The 19510-nt window shown below is 38.6% G+C and overlaps 2 protein-coding genes across 3 annotated transcripts in view; one reads left to right on the top strand and one right to left on the bottom strand.

The window, feature by feature from the left end:
* Positions 1 to 3863: 3863 nt before the first annotated feature.
* Positions 3864 to 19510, bottom strand: part of dnajc17 (DnaJ (Hsp40) homolog, subfamily C, member 17) — a 49525-nt gene continuing 33878 nt past the window's right edge. Inside the window, exon 11 of the mRNA XM_038291434.1 lies at positions 3864 to 4109. Within this exon, the coding sequence (XP_038147362.1) occupies positions 3984 to 4109 (126 nt within the window). The 3' untranslated portion in view covers positions 3864 to 3983. The remainder of the gene's footprint in view (positions 4110 to 19510) is intronic.
* LOC119787526 (cdc42 effector protein 3) lies at positions 14041 to 17188 on the top strand. Of its 2 annotated transcripts, none has more exons than XM_038291435.1 (2): positions 14041 to 14677; positions 16448 to 17188. In XM_038291435.1, the coding sequence occupies exon 2, from the start codon at positions 16526 to 16528 to the stop codon at positions 17117 to 17119; it is 594 nt and encodes a 197-aa protein (XP_038147363.1). In that variant the 5' UTR covers positions 14041 to 14677; positions 16448 to 16525; the 3' UTR covers positions 17120 to 17188. The 2 variants fall into 2 exon arrangements, with proteins under 2 accessions (XP_038147363.1, XP_038147364.1); XM_038291436.1 differs by lacking the exon at positions 14041 to 14677 and adding an exon at positions 14825 to 14932.

Raw genomic sequence — 19510 nt, 5'->3', positions numbered from 1 at the left:
ATGTTTTAGTATTTTTGTCAAACATTTAAGAAGTGAAGCTCGTAGTACATGCATAATTATACATAGAGTCAAATAATTTCAGGTTGTATTGCTTGCTGTTTTGATAATTATGGCTTATAGATGATGAAAACCTCAAATGAAGTTTCAGGGCAGATAAGAATATGTCCCATGCACTCTATACTTGGTTGGGCCTTGCTTAGCTTAACTGATTGCATGGAAGCAGCACGGAGGTGGTCACCCTGTGGTTCTGCTGAGATGTAATGGAAGCTCGGGTTTCTTTATGGGAGCCTTCAGATCATCTGAGTGGTTGGGTCTGGTGTCTTTCATATTCTTCTCGACAATATTTAACAGACTTCAATGGGGTACTGGCAGTTGTCACCAAAGCAGCATGATATCAAGCCCTGTTTTTAAAATGAAATTATTATTTCAATACAGCTTGACAGAGGAAGACGCATTAGGTGGTTAATAATTTCCTTATAATAGACTGTATTGACTGTAGACATCAGAAAACACCAGGAGATGACATTGCCCCCCAAATCTGACTGGATCCTTCACCCTGGACTTAATCCACATTACTTTATGTGCCTCTCCACTCCTCCCTCAGACTAAAGGACTCTGATTTCCAAACAAAATCAAAACTATACTTTAGTGGGTTAGGGTTATTTCAGAAAAATCCATCCATAGCTTTTTAAGTTATTTTGAAAACAGACTAACCAACGCTGATGAAAACATAACCCCCTCAGCGGAGGTAATTAATTGGATATTAGTCAACAGAAAATCATGAAAACCAAAGATTACAGCAGCATGGTCAGTGATACAGTAGCGGAGAAGTCAGAAGTCGGGTTACATTATTAAAAAATAATAACCCAAGCATCTATCTCACAGTTCAGTAGTGCTGTTCATCCCCTGAAAATACAGAATGTATAACACAACTGCAAACCTATAAACATGGCCGTTCTCCTAAACTGACAGACCGAGCAAGAATAGCATCAATGAAAGAAGCAGCCAATAGGCCCATGGTAACATTGGAGGAACTATGAAGTTTCATAGCTCAGGTGGGTTCATCTGTAAAAATCTACCTTTTATTGAATGAAAGCAAGAACAAAATTAACATTTCTGCACAAGCTGTGCAGAGGACATGGCTCTGAGAAGGCAGAGATTTCTGCATGCAAAATGCTATGTGGAAGAAAACAAACTATGCACATAACTACTATCAGCCATCACCTGGTAGCCGCATCATGCTGTGGGGGAACTTTTCTTCAGCCAGGATAGGGATGGTGGCAGAGGTTGACCTTTTAGCAGGACAACAACCATAAACATACATCCAGATTAAAGCATACATAAGAATGGCAGAATGAAATTCCAAGAAATTCACTTGTGGCAATTTACGAAAATTGCTCTTAATGGAAAGTCTACATGTAATCTATTAATTATAATTTAAAAACCATGTATGTAATTTGCTTTTTATGCCGGTTATGCGCAAATGTGATTAAATTATCACATTTCAGAGGATTTTAGTTCTTTTGCAGGGAGGTGACGGGTTAACCAAACCATCAAATACAGAACTTGATAAACATGCATGACACGGCATGCTGAAAGTAGCTCTACAATTTAGGATGATAAACTTGCATGGGCATTAAGGAGTGGGGGGTGGTCTTCTGTTTGCCAAATAACACTGGGTGGTTACATTTGAGCCCCAGGTAGGTCAGCATGTGTCTGAGGCCCGCCCTGATCGCTAACCCGCAGCCTGCATATGCTGCCAGCCAAACTCTATCCAGACCTGCTGTCTAATGCATGACATAGCTTCCACCTCTAGGCTGTAGATGAAACAGCGCTCTGGCATCCACAGACATGACCACTATGATGCTATAAAAGACAATAAATCTTTCCTCAGAATGATGCTGCAACAAGGTCATCCTTCCCTGCTGGTTCGCATGCAGAAGCACAAACCGCTGCAGGCTTTGGGCAGTTTAAGCGGTGAATCTTGTTTCCTATGACTCTATTTCCTCTGTTGTCATTCAGACAGAGGTTGTGTGTTTCTGATTGTGTTTTTTTTCTATCACATTGCTGGGGTATGGGAGAAGGATACACATAAACAAAACCATGTTATGAGGGGATTTTGCGGGAGGAGAGCAGCAGATGTCTCCTACCAGACCACTCACAGCTGGACGTTGTGTAACAGAGCTGTGGAGAGGCAGTGCAGGAGTGGCAGGGGGATGCACGACTGGATTGGTTGTTGCAAATCTTCCATGTGGCTTCTAACTAACACAATGACAGGGGAAAAGCACAGTAGACACACTATTATGCCAGAGAGACGGGGAAAACAGACTGTTCAGAAGAGATGTATGTTCCCAAGCAAGAGGATTCTATTACAAAACTCATACTGACCACAACATGGCCCAATAGCGTGCAACTTTGTAGAGCATAAATAAGCAAGAACTCTACAGGATCTCAAGTGTTTCATCTGATTCTTGTGACATTTCTAAGAATGACTCAAAATTTGTCAGGGTCAATATGATGTGGTGAAACAAGGTGTGTGCTTCAATTAAGCACTCTGTGGCGCGTCTTGACCAAGCAAAAGAAGAGCTGCAGTGAATTCGCACAAACCCAGAAGTGCATTACCTAAATGTGAATGCAAAATGTTGGCTTTATGTCCTGCGATCACATGAAAAACAAGGAGTTTATTGGACAGAGCAGCGAGCAAAAGGTGAACATGAAGGAAAGTCTCCCAACAAAAATGACTAAAATAATCCTGAAACAACAGTTCTATGCAAAGAGTATATTATCTTACTGGCAAACAGTTTGGTGAATGCAAAAATATATATGAACTTAAGGGACACCCCCTTTCAGGTTTAATATGATGTTGGTAAACCCTTTAAAGCTACAACAGCTTCGGCTCTTCTGGAAAAGTCTGCCTACAAGGTTTAAGAACATATGAGAATTTTGGAGGTCATAGACTAAAACAGAAGGCCTGGGTCTCCATCTCCGCTCTGATTCTTCACAGAGTTTGCGAGTAAAAATAAAGCTTTACGGCATGGAAGTAATATTTACAGTAATTATTATCAAAAGAATGAATATTACATACAGTGCACTTTATATATACATATGCTATAGTGCTTTAAACAAATAAGTTGGGAAAAAAATATGAATCATATTACATGGTCATCAAACTTGAAAAAACTGCGCCCCCCAAATAATTCAAAATTATTATGGATGACAGTGAGCATTGTTAGACAGTCTGCAGAATGAGGCTTCTCAAGATCCGATGCGAGAGACCGCTACAGAAGATCCTTCCTATCTACAGCTATCAACACCTACAACAACTTGGTGAAAGAAAGAAAAAAAAATTGTTATTAAAATATTGAATTGCGCTTTGCAATTAATAAAGTACTTTTGAATGAATTTGGAAAATTCAGAAGTCTAAGATCAGCCAAAAAAGTAGGAATATAACATATTGAAAACAATAGAATAGGCAGTTTACTGTAAAGGGGAGTGGTGGCCTAGTGGTTAGGGCATTACGCTTGGAATCCAGAGGTTCTGACTTAAAGCCCCACTGCAACTCTGGGTCCCTGAGCAAGACCCTTAACCCCACACCGCTCCCCAGGCACCAAACAATGGCAGCCCACTGCTCCCCAAGGTGATGCATTGAATGCAGAGTTCATTTCATTGCTCTTTACTTGTGATAGTGTAATCACAAAAAACAAAAAAAGCTGCACCAAAGTTGTCAAATCTCAAGTCAAATATTACGGGCCTGTGCGACACAGTTCAAATTGATATGAAGATTATCAATAAATGTAGCAGGTCTACCTTTTTGCATTGCACTTGGTCATCATATGTCATCAACGAAGAGAGGAGAAAACAAATTATAGCACAGGTTTGTCATTTTTATTAAAAGAGTTTCTTCTTCACACCATATCCTACAGCAAAACAATAATAAAAACACAAAAAGTTTTATGAAACTGAAGCCAGTCTTGATCTTCCGGCTACGACTTTGCAGCCTCATCGTCGTCCTCTCTCTGCATCTGCTCTATGAGCTTCTGTCGCTCGGCGGCCTGCCTCATCCTCATCATCACTATCGTCTCATAGTCACGCTCATTTGAAAGGGAACCCTATGAAAAACAGAGATGAATCATTAGGCAAGCTTGGTCTAGTGTAGCATAATAGATAGAGTTAAACATATTTTTGTTTTCTTGGTTTGGATCTCAAAAAGCCAAATGTCTGTTTTAAATATATGACAAACTGAAAGAAGCATTGTTAGTGTTTGATCTCTGTCAAATTTTATAAATGGGTACAGAGGAAAGATGTATTATCTCAGCTACAAGCAGCATGACAGGGAGATCCAATACGAGCTAGTTGCTCAGACAGACGCTGTGATGAAACATTTCTGCAGCCTGAATTGCTCCAGTCTGAGCCTTAAGGCTGAAAACAGCCTAGTACCATCCTAAATGATGAATCAAATAATGCACCCATAAAGAGTTAATGAAACAATATGAAACAAAAAATAATAAAACTTTTAATCATAATACAAGAGTTTTTTAATCTTTAAAAAGAAGTGCTACTTTAACATATAAAGTGAGCCCTGCATAAGACATTAATTTGATCCTGATTTGACAGAAAAATATCACATTTTAAAAGAAAAGAGGGATTATTTCTCTGCAGCACGAGCCATCCATGAAGGATTATATATACAAATATGTTCTCTGTGCCAAGAAAATGTCTCCTTACCGAGACACAGAACTGTGGGAGTGGGGGGGTGTGCGTGCGTGCGTTAGAAGACATGATTGAGAACAATTTGAAGAGAAGAGGTAGGGTTTTGTCAATCCGATCGCTGAGCTGAGACATCTGGAAAGCATCAAGGGGACTCCACTATCCATGTGCAGAGAGAGACGGAGGGTAAAAGTGAGGAGGAAGAAGAGAGCGGAGGGTCCATGAAGGGAAGCTGCCCTCCACTCCACCCCTGGATTGAGGAAAGCTGCTATTATCATTCCAATAATGTGAACTCAAGCCCTCGTCTGGCACGCAACTATGAATTATCACGCGAACACCATTAGGTAAATAAACAACTTCTGCATCTTCAAGCTAAATAAAACATAAACAAGTGCAAAGAGCCAATTTCTCAACCAAACGCATCCTTCATCTAGCATGCCCTCTACTGGAAATACTACTAAACTGCATCCAAAAGAACTGCAGCTCTGTTAGGTTTTACCAACATGCTTTCCAGTGGTGTTAAAAGAATTCTGATCACTAACAGGTGCTATATGGGAAATGTGAGTTATCTTGCCTGGGGAGTTAATTTACAATTTAGATGTTCAGCCAGTGCATCACCCAATAACTAAACACTTATATCCATTCGTGCCTGTGTGTGTGTCTAGTGCTGTAATACTGGAACCCAGCGAGAGTTGGAAACCGAAAAGCACCACCCAAAAGAAGGATTTTTAAGTCAGACATGTGTCATGCTAAGGTCTACACGAAAAAGACTGGGCTATTGACAGTTAATCAGCAGAAACTTCTTCAAAGAATCAAAGGGTCATTTCTAAAAAGGGAATATTAATGAAAGATTTTCTGGAAGGAAAATTTGAGGCAGAAAAATATGTAAGGATGTGTGATGGCTGGAGGCAGTGCTTCTAAACCACCACACATACAACAGGAGATGGGATGTAACTATAGCATTATATTAGATAAGCAAATGTGTCATAAAAAGGGCTAAGGAAAAAAAAAGATTAAACTGCTGTTCAGCTGTTATAATAGTATTTTTTAGGTTTCATTTAGAAATTAAAGTCTTAAGGCATGGAGGAGAGACTTTGATGACATTTATCAATAAGAAAATAACCGAGAACATGTGGTATGATAACAATGAAATTAGCGACCTAACAGGAATTCTTTAACCAATGCTGAATAGAAATGGAGAATTAACTTCCCAACAAGACTTGGCACCAGACCTGTCCAGGACGTATCCTGCCTTTCGCCCATTGACAGCTGGAGATGAGGACCAGCAGCCCTTGTAACCCCAGCAGGGATAAGCGTGACGGGAGATGGATGGATTGACTAGGCACCTTCCCACACTGCCATAGGCATTATACATGATTTAATAATCATGGTTTCAGAGTGCTTTATTGACCAGCAAACTGGCCTGACCTAAATCCTAAACAGAAAACGGGGGATATGCTATCACAGGAAGATCTAAAAATAAGTACAAATTTCTTAAAATATGTGTATTTGCCCCTAATTTGATCAAACAAACACAATCTGATGATGAAATTAGCATTCCTATCCTTAATAGGAGATTTAGATATTGTGCACTTTAAATAAGGTAATGATTTTTTTCTTGTTTTAAATTATCACATTCCATTACTTAGTGACAAATTGCTTGCATCAGATTGCCTCCATTAGTCAAACTGATGGATGAGTCTGGGTTTGGTTGTTTCTTGGAGACAGTTCTAGCTTTCTTTCTTCCAGCTTTCAGGGAGCAGTCTGAAACTGTACAAGGTTCACTTTGTAGAAATGACTGAAGTTTCCTTCATGTTATATTAAGATGTTATGGTACAAGTAAACAATCTGAAGCTTAGCTTTACAGTATGTCTCAGCAAATGGCTTATCTCCCCTAACAGCCCAACCCCTGTCTGACCCCAGGTCAGTTACGACATCCTGAACAGCACCGGCTCTGTGAGTCAGGCAGTTTAACACACACAGATGAAAGTCTCTAATAGAGCAGGTGGCCACCGTGTTCCCCAGCACGACTTGTCGGATCCACTTCGCATTACAGCACTCCTTTTAGTGTGTGTGAAGCACAGATGACTGTGTAAGCGGGTCTAAGTGATAAAAACGACAAGTTGCAGCATGAGTATGATGAGCGTTTCCTGTTAAAATACTTGTCATTCCATGCTGTCAGCACTGCAGCCTAAAAGATGACCAAATAATGGATTACTCATTGATACCGCCTGTTATCTGAGAGCTTTATGTAGACATTGGCTTTGCCAAAAAAAAACTGGACAGACTTCTAAGGCAAGAAAGGGTTTTTTTCCCCTAACAAGCCTTTTCTGTGTTGTAGGCCAACATTTCAGACGGTAATGCACTGTGGTCAGGTTAATCAAGGGACTATTTATCTGAAGTGTGTGAGCAGTGGCATAGCGTGTGTTTCTTTGTGTCACAACCTCTTGGGTACGTGATTCATGGAAGCCAAAGTCCTACATACTTATATTTCGAGATTGTTAATGTGTGTTCCAGTATCAAATGATGGGGCAAAACAAAAAAAGTGACATTCCTGCACAGACACAACGTAAGCGTCTGTAACACTAGTGAATTAATCATCATTCATTACAACAGTCAGCAGACATACAACACTAAAGGTTGAGACAATTAGGCATTTTGCCTTGTGTATTTAACTCTTTATGGGTCTTGCTTAACTGTGATGGTCCAACATATTTTTTAACTACGCAGGCCATGTGAGAAAGGGAGCTGAAGTGGCTCAGACTCCAGTCAATTGTTCCCTAATTTTCAGAAATATAATGGTATCTTAGTTTAGTTGTATTTATATTGTAGTCAATGGAGTTTTATCTGACCAACACAAATTGTGTCTTGCGGAATATACACTATATTGCCAAAAGTATTTGCTCACCTGCCTTGACTCACATATGAGCTTAAGTGACATCCCGTTCCTAATCCATAGGGTTCAATATGACGTCGGTCCACCCTTTGCAGCTAGAACAGCTTCAACTCTTCTGGGAAGGCTGTCCACAAGGTTTAGGAGTGTGTTTATGGGAATTTTTGACCATTCTTCCAGAAGCGCATTTGTGAGGTCGCACACTGATGTTGGACGAGAAGGCCTGGCTCTCAGTCTCCGCTCTAATTCATCCCAAAGGTGTTCTATCGGGTTGAGGTCAGGACTCTGTGCAGGCCAGTCAAGTTCATCCACACCAGACTCTGTCATCCATGTCTTTATGGACCTTGCTTTGTGCACTGGTGCACAGTCATGTTGGAAGAGGAAGGGGCCAGCTCCAAACTGTTCCCACAAAGTTGGGAGCATGGAATTGTCCAAAATGTCTTGGTATGCTGAAGCATTCAGAGTTCCTTTCACTGGAACTAAGGGGCCAAGCCCAGCTCCTGAAAAACAACCCCACACCATAATCCCCCCTCCACCAAACTTTACACTTGGCACAATGCAGTCAGACAAGTACCGTTCTCCTGGCAACCGCCAAACCCAGACCCGTCCATCAGATTGCCAGATGGAGAAGCGCGATTCGTCACTCCAGAGAACGCGTCTCCACTGCTCTAGAGTCCAGTGGCGGCGTGCTTTACACCACCGCATCCGACGCTTTGCATTGCACTTGGTGATGTATGGCTTGGATGCAGCTGCTCGACCATGGAAACCCATTCCATGAAGCTCTCTGCGCACTGTTCTTGAGCTAATCTGAAGGCCACATGAAGTTTGGAGGTCTGTAGTGATTGACTCTGCAGAAAGTTAGCGACCTCTTCGCACTATGCGCTTCAGCATCCGCTGACCCCGCTCCGTCAGTTTACGTGGCCTACCACTTCGTGGCTGAGTTGCTGTCGTTCCCAAACACTTCCATTTTCTTATAATACAGCTGACAGTTGACTGTGGAATATTTAGGAGCGAGGAAATTTCACGACTGGATTTGTTGCACAGGTGGCATCCTATCACAGTTCCACGCTGGAATTCACTGAGCTCCTGAGAGCGACCCATTCTTTCACAAATGTTTGTAAAAACAGTCTGCATGCCTAGGTGCTTGAATTTATACACCTGTGGCCATGGAAGTGATTGGAACACCTGATTCCAATAATTTGGATGGGTGAGCAAATACTTTTGGCAATATAGTGTATCTAGGATCTTTGTATATCTGTGCAGAGATAATGTTTCCTTTTTTTCTCTGTTTTCTGTTTTATCAAAATTTACTTTTTTTTTTTTTTTTTAGATTTAAGTTTCGACTAATCGGATTAATTCTGAATCATCAGTTATCGAAATAATCGTCAACTAATTTAGTAACCAATAATTGTTATCTGGAGTATAGAGATTGTTAAACATGCCTGTAGCTGAAAGAGCAACTCATTTAGAGCAGTAATTATATAAAAATTGTACAAAATTATACAAACATTTTGCATTTAAGATGGGGAAAAAAATGTCTGTCACGATGCTCTATCTAGAAGTGAAGTGGAAAATTTAGTTTCACCTGGTTTAATTTTGTAAAAAGTCTGCTTTAAGTAATCTTTTTCGATCAAATTATTAATCGATTGATCCAAAAATGATTTATTAATCATTCTGCAAAATAATCATTAGTTGCAGCCCGAATTTAGATTCATCCATGTTCTTATGAAATCTGACCAGATACAAAAAAGTAGTTTCCAAGTGAAGCAGTGAATGTCTACAGCTCCTTTAGTCACCATGGACCACTCTGATGCTTTAGTGATTAAACTTCTCCATTGTAGGTGTACAGGCATGTTTTGGTGGATTTGCCATACTCTGTTCAGTTTATGGATTTTGGGGCATAAGTGAAGTGAAAATCTACCTATTAAAATGTTTGATCAAGGTATTTCTGTAAACCTTGGATTAACACTTGTCAGCTTCAGCGTAAAACATGAACTGTAGTGCTTGTTTATGGATATTAGGATACAACCAAAATGCAAGTTTAAGTGTTGTTGTTTTTTTTTTACATATGAGCAAATGCGCCTGTGTAGCATTTGATTTTTGTTTTAATGAGAACAGACGTCTGCTTTTACAAAATCAGAGATTTTCTTTGGAATCTGTAGAAGGAAAAAAACCGAGACATGAAAAATGGCTACAAAGATCTCAAATCCTGGCATTTTTCTTTTTGATGGAAAGGCTTTAAAAAAAATTAGGAAAACATGAAATGGAGGTCCACTGCCTGGCTTGTCTTCCAAAAAGGTAATAATAAGCAAACTTATGTCTTTCACGGCCTTAGGTTCCTGGAAAAGCTCTCTGATTGCAAAAGTTTCTTTGTTAAAACAAATGAGTTTGTGCGCCTGGTAGAAGACCAGTGCTTAAGCTAAAATTATAAAGTGTCAAACCAAAACTCAAAATGTGGCTTTGGATTAAACATGTCTGCTTTGTGTTAACCTTCAAGCATTTCAGTTGAAGCCAATGCATTATTTGTCACCACTTAACGTCTGTATGAATTCACCACAACCTAAGCATGAATTGACCACAGTATATTATAACATCCTATTTTTATTCCAGTTAACTAAGAGAAAGATTGTAAAAAATATGCAATTATGTTTTTTCTTTTTTATTTAGACCAAAACGGATGAAGTGTTTTAAAAAGATTGCATTGAATTTGCAAAAAACAAAATTATAATTTCTGTTTTCAACTCATGACTAAGAAAGCATATTATTGCAGCCGGTGGGAAAAGCCATTTATGATCAAATGCTTAAGTAAAGAAAATAGATTCAGGCTGATCTTCATAAAATAAAAATTATTTTTATATAATGGTTGCACAAGTATTGTCTGACCCTGCCAGTTTATCAGTATCCTGATAACTGAGCTTAAAAGTAAAAAGCCTCAAGATCATAATTTCTGTAAAAAAGATCTCAACAAAAACTGAGTGAAGCACAAAAGCATTAAACCAGTTTTGATCAAATGTTCTTAATTAGATGATTAGCAAATATAACTACGGCTAGAAGAGTTTTAGCAGTTTTCTAAGACATTCAAGTAAGTGTTTATATACAGTCACTCTATATGAAAGGAGGACCTTAATTTAGTCGACAGTCACATGGTAAGGAACAAAAGTCTTATCTTTGACCAGAAAACATCAAAACATCGCTTTTTTTCTGGAAAATAGCACCGAAATTAAAACAGTTCTGCTCCAGAACTATGGAGAACAGTTTCATTCATTTAATATATGAATGAATAGAGGAAGGCTGCTTTTGATAAATCGTTAATAAATATAATATGAAATTAATGTTTCCATGAAGTAGAACTAATTATATATTCTTACTCTTTTTTCATTTTAAGCTCTTTTGATTTGATTAGGGTTGTCAAAAGTATCGATACTCAAAAAAGTATCGATACTGAAACGTTGTATCCGGATACAACACTCATTTTCAAAAGTATCGATACAGCCATCTAAAGTGCAGAAAAGTGGAAAATGCACTTTATGAACATTGTGTGATTGAATAATTCTGTGCATTTTTCAGTTTCAAACTTTTTTTGTAACAGGTGCAGCTGCTGAGAATTATTTTTGTTTCTTAACCAGTTTGGCCTGTGTCATAGTTATGTCTGCAAAACATAGCCAAGGAAGGAACCCTTAATTTTAATTTTGTAAGTTTTTTATCAAGCTTGCTTAATATTGTGCACAGCATACAACCACAAAATATTATTCTTCTTGTTTTTTTTTTTTATTTCTTGTATTTTTTTTGTAATGAAAATATTTCTGTTGAATTTTAGAGTCTTTGTTTTTATTCTTGTGGTATAGAAAAGGGTATCGAGTATCGAATATTTTACTTAGTATCGGTATTGAGTTGAAAAGTTTAGTATCTTGACAACCCTACATTTGATGCGCTTAAGTTCAAATGGTGGGGGGGTACCTGTGTGGTGACTTGATATTCCTAGTACAGGACTTGGACCAGATATCTGCAGCACTACCATTGCATCAAGAATGTTTGCAGCTTCTCTCAATGAGTCTGAGACGCTTCTGTTTGCAGACACTGTAAATCAGTTGATTAAATTTAGAAAGATTAGAAACCTTCTGCAAACGGTCGCCAAAAATTTGGGATAAATTCTTTTCTTCTTCTCTCGTTTGTTATTTTGCAAGCTGGTTCCTTTTTTCCCTCTGAACTGCTGACTTCTAACCAGCACAAGCACAAAGATAAACCACACCACATTGAAAAACAGAGTTAAAAGGAATTATAAGTCACTGAAACAGACTTAACTAATACAAGTGCAACAAAAAAAAATCCACAACTCCATTATGAAAAGAATAAATTATTCAATTACTTAATTTATGTAACTAAATAAGATCATTTTATTTTAAAGTATTCAGATTTACTTCATGGTGACGTGTATTTATTCAATAGAATCTTTATTTCTAATCAATCAATAGCAGCATTTATTTATTTATGTATTAATTTACTTAATTTTGGTGGAAACGCTTCTCCATACAGAAGAAGAAAGAAAACACTAGTCTGTGTATTGCTCCCCTCAGACTACTGGCATTATTTGTTATTAGTACATGTGGGGAAAAAATAAAACTGATCTAAAACAGTTGGATTAGAAGAGATTACAATTATTTAAACATGGCATCTCATCTTCATTCAAAAAGAAAGTTTAAAAGTTGTCAATGGTTAAAAAATATGTCAAATGTTAAATGACCAAGAATTGTTTAAATTTAAGAAGAGGTCTGTTCCATTTGTACGCAAAACATCAGATACAGTAAAAAAAAAAAAGGGTGTTTGCTAAGAGCAAAATAACAAAGCATATCTTAATTATTGAAATGCAGCTCATTTTGAGGTTTTCATAGTCTGAGAGAATCATGAGTGCAGTACAGGCTGAGATATTCAGTAAAGCTATGTGTGCCATTTCAGACACAGTCAAACAATGTATTAATTAAAAGGACCCAGACAAAGCAAGCAATAAATCCTGTCTAAGTGTGGGCTGTCTAGGAGTCTTAGCACAGCAGAAGCTGGAGAACACAAAACAAAGGGCTTGAGGAGTATCCACCAAAGCCTCAATTTGGGCTTCTAGCACCAGTCAAAGAAATATCTGGAAACAGTTTTTCTTCTGCGAAAAGGATGAAAAACATGATTTCAGACCCAACAATAGCTTCATCAAACCGCACTGCCCACCATGGTCAGGCATTAGGAAAGAGGCTTAGAAATGTAGCTCAGACTAAAGCAGCCTGCAGGCTACATGGCATGAGAGCACCACTAACAGAGAGCCCAGCCTCAGTCTGACTCTAGTCTTCTGAGGCTCTTACTAAACATTGCAGATAACGCAGAACCTTCAACCTGGTGGTCTTCCAGCATGCAAGCAGGTTTGCGACTGGAATTGGGATACTTTTCTCAGAAAAAAATATGCTGCAAAACGTTCTCTTTCAGACTTGGCAAGAGGTTAGTTTCATTTGCTTGAGTAATTGTGTCTGGTCTAGGAGACTGTGCTGGCACTGGAGCACAGAGCGGGAGAAGAGGAGAATACGCTGGCAAGCTTTTTGTTTATTGGATGAATTTGAAAGGAATACTGAGAGAAGAAAGGCTTTCTCCTTCATAACATGCATATTTAAATTCAAAGAACAAGGCAAAGATGTTTAAAAGATAATCATACGCCCTTCATCTTAATGCTTAAATGTTTTAGAAGTATTTGAACAAAGTAACAGCTTTAACACGATGTTTACATGAACCAGATTAAAAAGGCACGGATCTGTTTTATTCCCATTATTTGGCTTTAATTTAGCCTAAACTTCTACTGTTATGTCTGTTAGGATTACCAAAATTATTGATTCTCATGAAATAATGACAGGCTTAGAACTTTAGAGAATATTTTATTACGTTCTTTTAGTCAAGAGTTTATAAACACATATCTTTAGATTTTGGTCAAATTGTCTTTAAATGTAGGACTTTGGTCATACTGTTTGTACATTCCACAAAAGTTTGTTAGAATTTCGTTCCATTTCTTCCAACAGAGCATCAGATGAGCCGACTGTTCATGTGTAACAGTTTGTTTTTTGTTGCTTTAGACTTCATACCTTCATGGAATCTTCCATGGAATATCAGGATTTTTTTTCCCCCCTCATTGTAAACTGTAAAGCTGAAAAAGTAAATGCACCTCTGGTTGTGTACTATGTGGAATCAGTACAGCAGAGCAGAAAACAAACCTGTTATTGGAGACAGTTTACAGACCGTTACAGCCTTGCCATGCCAGGGCAGAGACAACATGTTGGAGGCGAGAGAATTGGAAACGCAACCGGTTATTTCTGTTGTGAAACCCACTACGCCTGTTTGGACACGTCTTTGTGGTTTGATTATACAGAGGATCCCAAAACTTCCAGTCAGGCAGAAGAGCCTGTGGAGAGGGGTGGGCTGGTGGGGCTTTACACTAACAAACAGACAGGAAATCAGGATCTCAGTAGAGCCATGGGACAATAGCATGGAGATTAGAGACAAGTTAACCCCCCGTCCTCCTCTTTGTGACTGACATGTTTGCTCTACAACTAGCTCCTTTAATAAGCACACAAGCTAATTTTGTTTCTCATCTTTTCCTCTGAAACATTTCTCTTGAACTAAATGCCCTCTGGCAAAGTTTCGATCTCTACTAATAACAGATGAAAAAAAATGGAGGAGCTTCTGTTTTCCACCTACTTCCCCCCACAGGTAAAGAATGCAGCCAATCAAAGAGCAAAACTCAACGGTAACACCTAGGACTCCAGGGCAGACTTGCTCTGCGGTCAGGATGATGTATTCTCATGAATTGCAGACTTTCTGAAACTGCTCCACTTTACATAAGCTAAGGTAAGAAAAAAAAAAAACACAGGAGGAAAGCCTTCACCTGGATGCCCTTGTACTCTGCCCTCCTCTGGTTTATCATTCACTTAAAGAGGACATTCAGAAGAAACACACCTGTTGGAAAATCTGCAAAGCAGGCCGGATTTTACACCGCTTCAAAAACAGGATTCATTACCAATGAACTAAAAGTCTATCCAAAGGAGGAGAAAGGTAAGAATTTGTTTATTTTCAGTTAAAGTAGCGTATTATTTCTTTCAGAGTTACATCTATAGACAGATTTTAGATTGTTTCAGCATTCTAAAAGCTGAGGAATAACTTTTCTCTCCCATGGATGGCATGTCCCATCTTGTTGAAGAAGAGCTTACCAGGGAAAGCAGTTAGAAGCAGCCTAGATTCCTGACTGAGAAGGGTGTGCATGTGTGGTCTTTTTAATATGCTGTATTTTTCTTTACTACACCAAGAGTGGTAAGTTTATATATATCAATATTCGTCTGCTTTACATTTCTTTGTCATTCTAGACATTCTTCTTGGGGAGGAAACTCTTCAAATTATTTATTTTGAACTCTAAGCTGAGCAAAAGTAATTATTCTAAAAGAAAAGCAATATCAAAAATTGTGTTTGTTTTTTTGTTTTTTTTTGGTTAATCCGTCTTAAGAAGCCAACTTTCTACTTGGCCACGAGGTGTTTCCTCACAGCTGAATTGTACCACTCCTCTTTGATTGACCTGACATGTTTGGAAAGGAATGCTGTTGTGTCCGCGCACTTCCAACCTCCTGCTGCTGCTAAAGTGCCGATAAAACCCTTTACGGGCCGACAAAGCATGTTTGTTGAGGCGGCTTACAAATTCACAGTTAGTGTTTCAAGTCACGAATGTGGAGCTAAAGAGGGCAAAGCTATGAGGAGACTGTAAAAATCCAAAAACGCCCAGGAGATTATCTAATCTGCATGCCGAGGTTGATGAACAGAGTTCTGGTTTTGTAAATAAAATGCTTACAAGTCACGGAATGCAAAGGCTTCCTCCTTTGTAGTATATAGTTTATACAAGATGATGTCTGACATAAAATATTCAAAACAGAGTTATTTAAGACTTGGGTTAAACAGAATATAGAGAAAAACATAGTGTGTCCCTGTTTTGCTGACATCTGGATTTAAATCAGCTCAATTTTAATATCTAAAACTGTTCAAATTGAAATGAAGATTCTTAGAATCCCGTTTCTCCATTTCGCCTTATTCATAAAAATCCCTAAAAACAGCGGTTTTACGAAATCACGGTCGAATATAAGCTCACTCTAAAATTATCTTGAGATAGAACCGGTGGTAACATTTCAATGAGAGTGCATTCAGGCATTTAGTTAAAATACAAAACACTTCAGGATTTCATAGGAACCATAAGATTTTCTAAAAGAATTATAGTACCTGAGTAATATCTGCATCTAATTTAACTTTACATCACTATCTGAGGTCACTACAAATAAAGATTTAATTCATTACACTATTTTTTTCCGCAGCAAAGCCATTTAGATTTGCAGAGAGAAGAATACCTCCTACTTTAAAAACTGTAAGGGGATTCCAACAAACTGAGCTATTACCCTTTTGTTGTTTTAATTTTTGTGCTTTTGTTACTGGAATTCTTAAGTAGATTAATAGACTTCCTCTGGAGGATATGTAGAAGACCACACCTGTGCTTATGGGAAGAGTCTAGGCTTTGGGAAAATAAATATTTATAAATAAAGGTTTCAAAGCATTGCTGGGCCATCCCTCTGCAGCCAAATAATACTGAATTTCATTAGACTAAGAACAAGTCCAACAGGTGCAGTCTTCTAAACAATGGCTGTCAATTCTGATTAAAACTGACAGCAGAGCTCAGCGCTTACATCTGGTGCTGAATACCAGAAGAAGCACAAGCTCGGACTTGCTTCAGACTAGCATTCGTGTAAATCCTAATTGTCTTTTTTGTGTGTGTTTCTTTTTTCTTTGTAGATGTTATTATACATTTAGTCTGCATCCCTTCCGCAGTATTTACAGAGGAGGAAGTCTATCCCCAGCAAATCCATCAGGATGCCACTTAAAACATCCCTGCAAAGAAATTCCTCTTCGAGCCACTGCTCCAGCAGGACCTCAAAAAGGAGAGAAGTGCTGTCTGTCAACATGATCAGTCTACCTCTTGATGATTTCCGCCACGTCACTCACATTGGAATCAATGGCCAAAATGACAGTTTTGGGGATTTATCCTTCCTTAAGATGGGTCAGGGTCTGCTTCGGCAGAGCTCCAAGAGTGAGCAGAACCTCTTCCTGAACTGCAAGCCACCGCCAAAGCCCCCTCGTTTGAATCTGGATGAAAGTGGGGGCGCGCAGAGCCCCGAGTGGGCTGTGGACCAGAAGAGGAAGAAGTGCAGCTCGTTGCCTCTACTGGACAGTGAAGAAGAAGATAAGTGTGAAAATGAGGAAGGGGAAGAAACAAGTAATAACTTTGTTTCTAATCAGACTCGCAGGTTTGGCAGCGTGGGTTCGGATAGGGAAGGAGAGTTTACAGGGAGCTTTGAACAGTTCGATGGATTTAATGAAGAGGACAGTGGCTTTTCTTTCAGTCTTGACCTGGGCCCTTCGATCCTGGAAGATGTTCTCCGGGTGATGGACAAACTGCACAACTGAAGAAGCTTCAACAAGCTTCAATGAGACACAACCTTAATTTTATATCAATAAAGCTATGATGACATGTAATAAAGACAGAATAACTTGGAATGCTATTTGCAGGCCTGGACAAGGCCAGGACAAACTACAAGTGGGAAATGGGAGTCTATGGTGGACTGAATGGATCATTTAATCCTGAACGATGATCTCTGGATCATAAAAAAACTTTAAGGTTAAAAATGGTTCGATATTAAGCAGTTTTAAGGCAATGGAGAAGGATGCCATCAGTTTTTTTTCCAGGAGACACAACCCCTTATTTTGAGAAAGCTACATGATAAGTTAAAGGTTGCTTTCAGGACTGAAGTAATTGGATTAAACATGATTAATCGATTATTGAAATAATTGTCAACTAATTTAGTAATCTATTAATTGCTAAATGGAGTATAGAGACTGTGAAACATGCCTTTAGCTGACAGAGTAACCCACTTAGAGCAGTAATTATTATTTTTTTAATTGTACGACATATATAAACATTTTGCATTTAAGATAAAAAAACAACAACTTTTACGTCTACTCTATTGTGAACTGGACAAATAGAAACATTTTAGTTTCATTAGGTTTGATTCTGTAAAAAATCTTCTTTAAGAAACCTTTGGTTATCCGATTATTAATCGGAAAAATAATCAAGATTAATTGTTTTGCAAAATAATTGTTAGTCACAGTCCTAGTTATTTAACATATTTGCCATCAGACAATATAATGCATATAATGGCTGTCCTGGGAAACAAGTAAAGAAAATATCATTTGATAAGTAGAGCCTAGTTATTCTAAAGAGCCCATGAGAACCAATGTTAACCAACAATATTTTGGTAAAGATAACATATGAGCCCTGTTTTATGTCTGGGCTTATTTAACTTTATCTACAATTCTTCTTTACCATTATAGTACCCCAAACCACAACACCAGAAGCAGCTGTTAGGATTTAAGGCTGTTGTGTTTAAGAAAAGAAAAGCTGAGGCTGTAATCCAAGGTCCTTGAGCTGTGATGTCTTGACTCTTGGCGTGCTTGCCCGTATATTGTGTGCACAGGGCAATTTTTCCTCCGCACGCATCCTGGAGGCCCCACTCGAAGGTAAAGCAAGGTACCCCCCATTTCTCATTCCCAGCAGTGCAGTGAAAACAAACATTTAGCTCTGCTTCCAATAAAAGCAAGGCAGTGGTGGCAGGTTGGGCAGCACACCAAGCCCGGCCACAGGTCCAAGACCCTATAAGAAGAAAGAAATGGCTAAGGGTGCTGTTTTGTTAGCTGAAAATCAGAGTGCTATGATCTGGCGGGTGGTGCTCAGGAAAGAAAGTGGTGATGGGTAACACTATACGTCTAGACGTGCAGTTGAAGAGGGAGGGGGATCAGAGACGGCCATTGCTTCAGCAGAGGTCCTGATGAGGATTTAAACACAACCTTCTGAGCAAATACATGCATTTCATGTATACACAGTGCATTTCTTCTCACATCATCCAAGTGGGTTTTGTGGAGACAATTGAGGTCTATTTTCCTGGTTTTATACTTTAGTGAGGGGGGGTTGACAGACTAATCTGTGAGCAAGCACAAAACCAGCTAAATCTCTTTGCTAATTAGAGGTCACACTAGGAAATAGACAAATATTTTTTCAAGATAGAGGTTTGCAATTCTACACATGTCTAAACAAAATCTATGTGATTTTTGAACACAATTTGAATTGTATGCATTTTGTTGCTTGCAGTGTTTGAACTGGATATTTCTGTCCTGTACATGTTATGACAAATGTTATTGTGAAAGCTGTTAAGCATTGTCAAATCTACCATTCTGTACTCTGGTTCCACCATTTTTGGTTTAGTAGATAAACATGTAGCCTACTTGGCTTCTCAGCACAAGAAGCCAGAATGGATGGAATATGTATTGAATGTCACGATCATCTAACAAGATTAGCAGCTCAATATTCAAAGGTGGAAAGGCATAGCAATTTACAATGAACCAGACGTTGTATATTATCTGCAATCAAAAATATTGCATCATAATAAATACAGGAGTTTCAGGAATAACTGTATGAATTCCACGGCTCTGAGTTACGCCTAAATCCAAACAAAGGTGCCACAGGTGTGAATGTAAAAAGTAGGGCAGTCACCAGGACAACACATATTGGACCCAATAAGTAGAGTTTTAACCTCAATATGTTTGTTTTGTTCTTAAACAGAGACAGCCTAAGTTTAACTAAAACCTAATGCTTGTGCAAACAACATTACCAAATAAAAAAAAACTAATCTCACTATAGAACAAGCCTTTTGTGTAACTTCTTGTCAGGTCTAATTTATCACTAAAACACAGGCTAGGTAAATACATTTTCTGGTACAATTCCACTCCTCTAAAACATGCCTT

Source organism: Cyprinodon tularosa, unplaced genomic scaffold, assembly GCF_016077235.1.
Source record: "Cyprinodon tularosa strain WSP-4 unplaced genomic scaffold, ASM1607723v1 ctg3, whole genome shotgun sequence".
NCBI classification, from domain to species: Eukaryota; Metazoa; Chordata; class Actinopteri; order Cyprinodontiformes; family Cyprinodontidae; genus Cyprinodon; species Cyprinodon tularosa.
The sequence above is the reverse complement of the archived record's forward strand: the minus strand, read 5'-3'. Positions and strand labels throughout refer to the sequence as shown.

Bases quoted from the DNA above. Each gene is read 5' to 3' on its own strand.
- LOC119787526 (XM_038291435.1), top strand. From the start codon at position 16,526: ATGCCACTTAAAACATCCCTGCAAAGAAATTCCTCTTCGAGCCACTGC.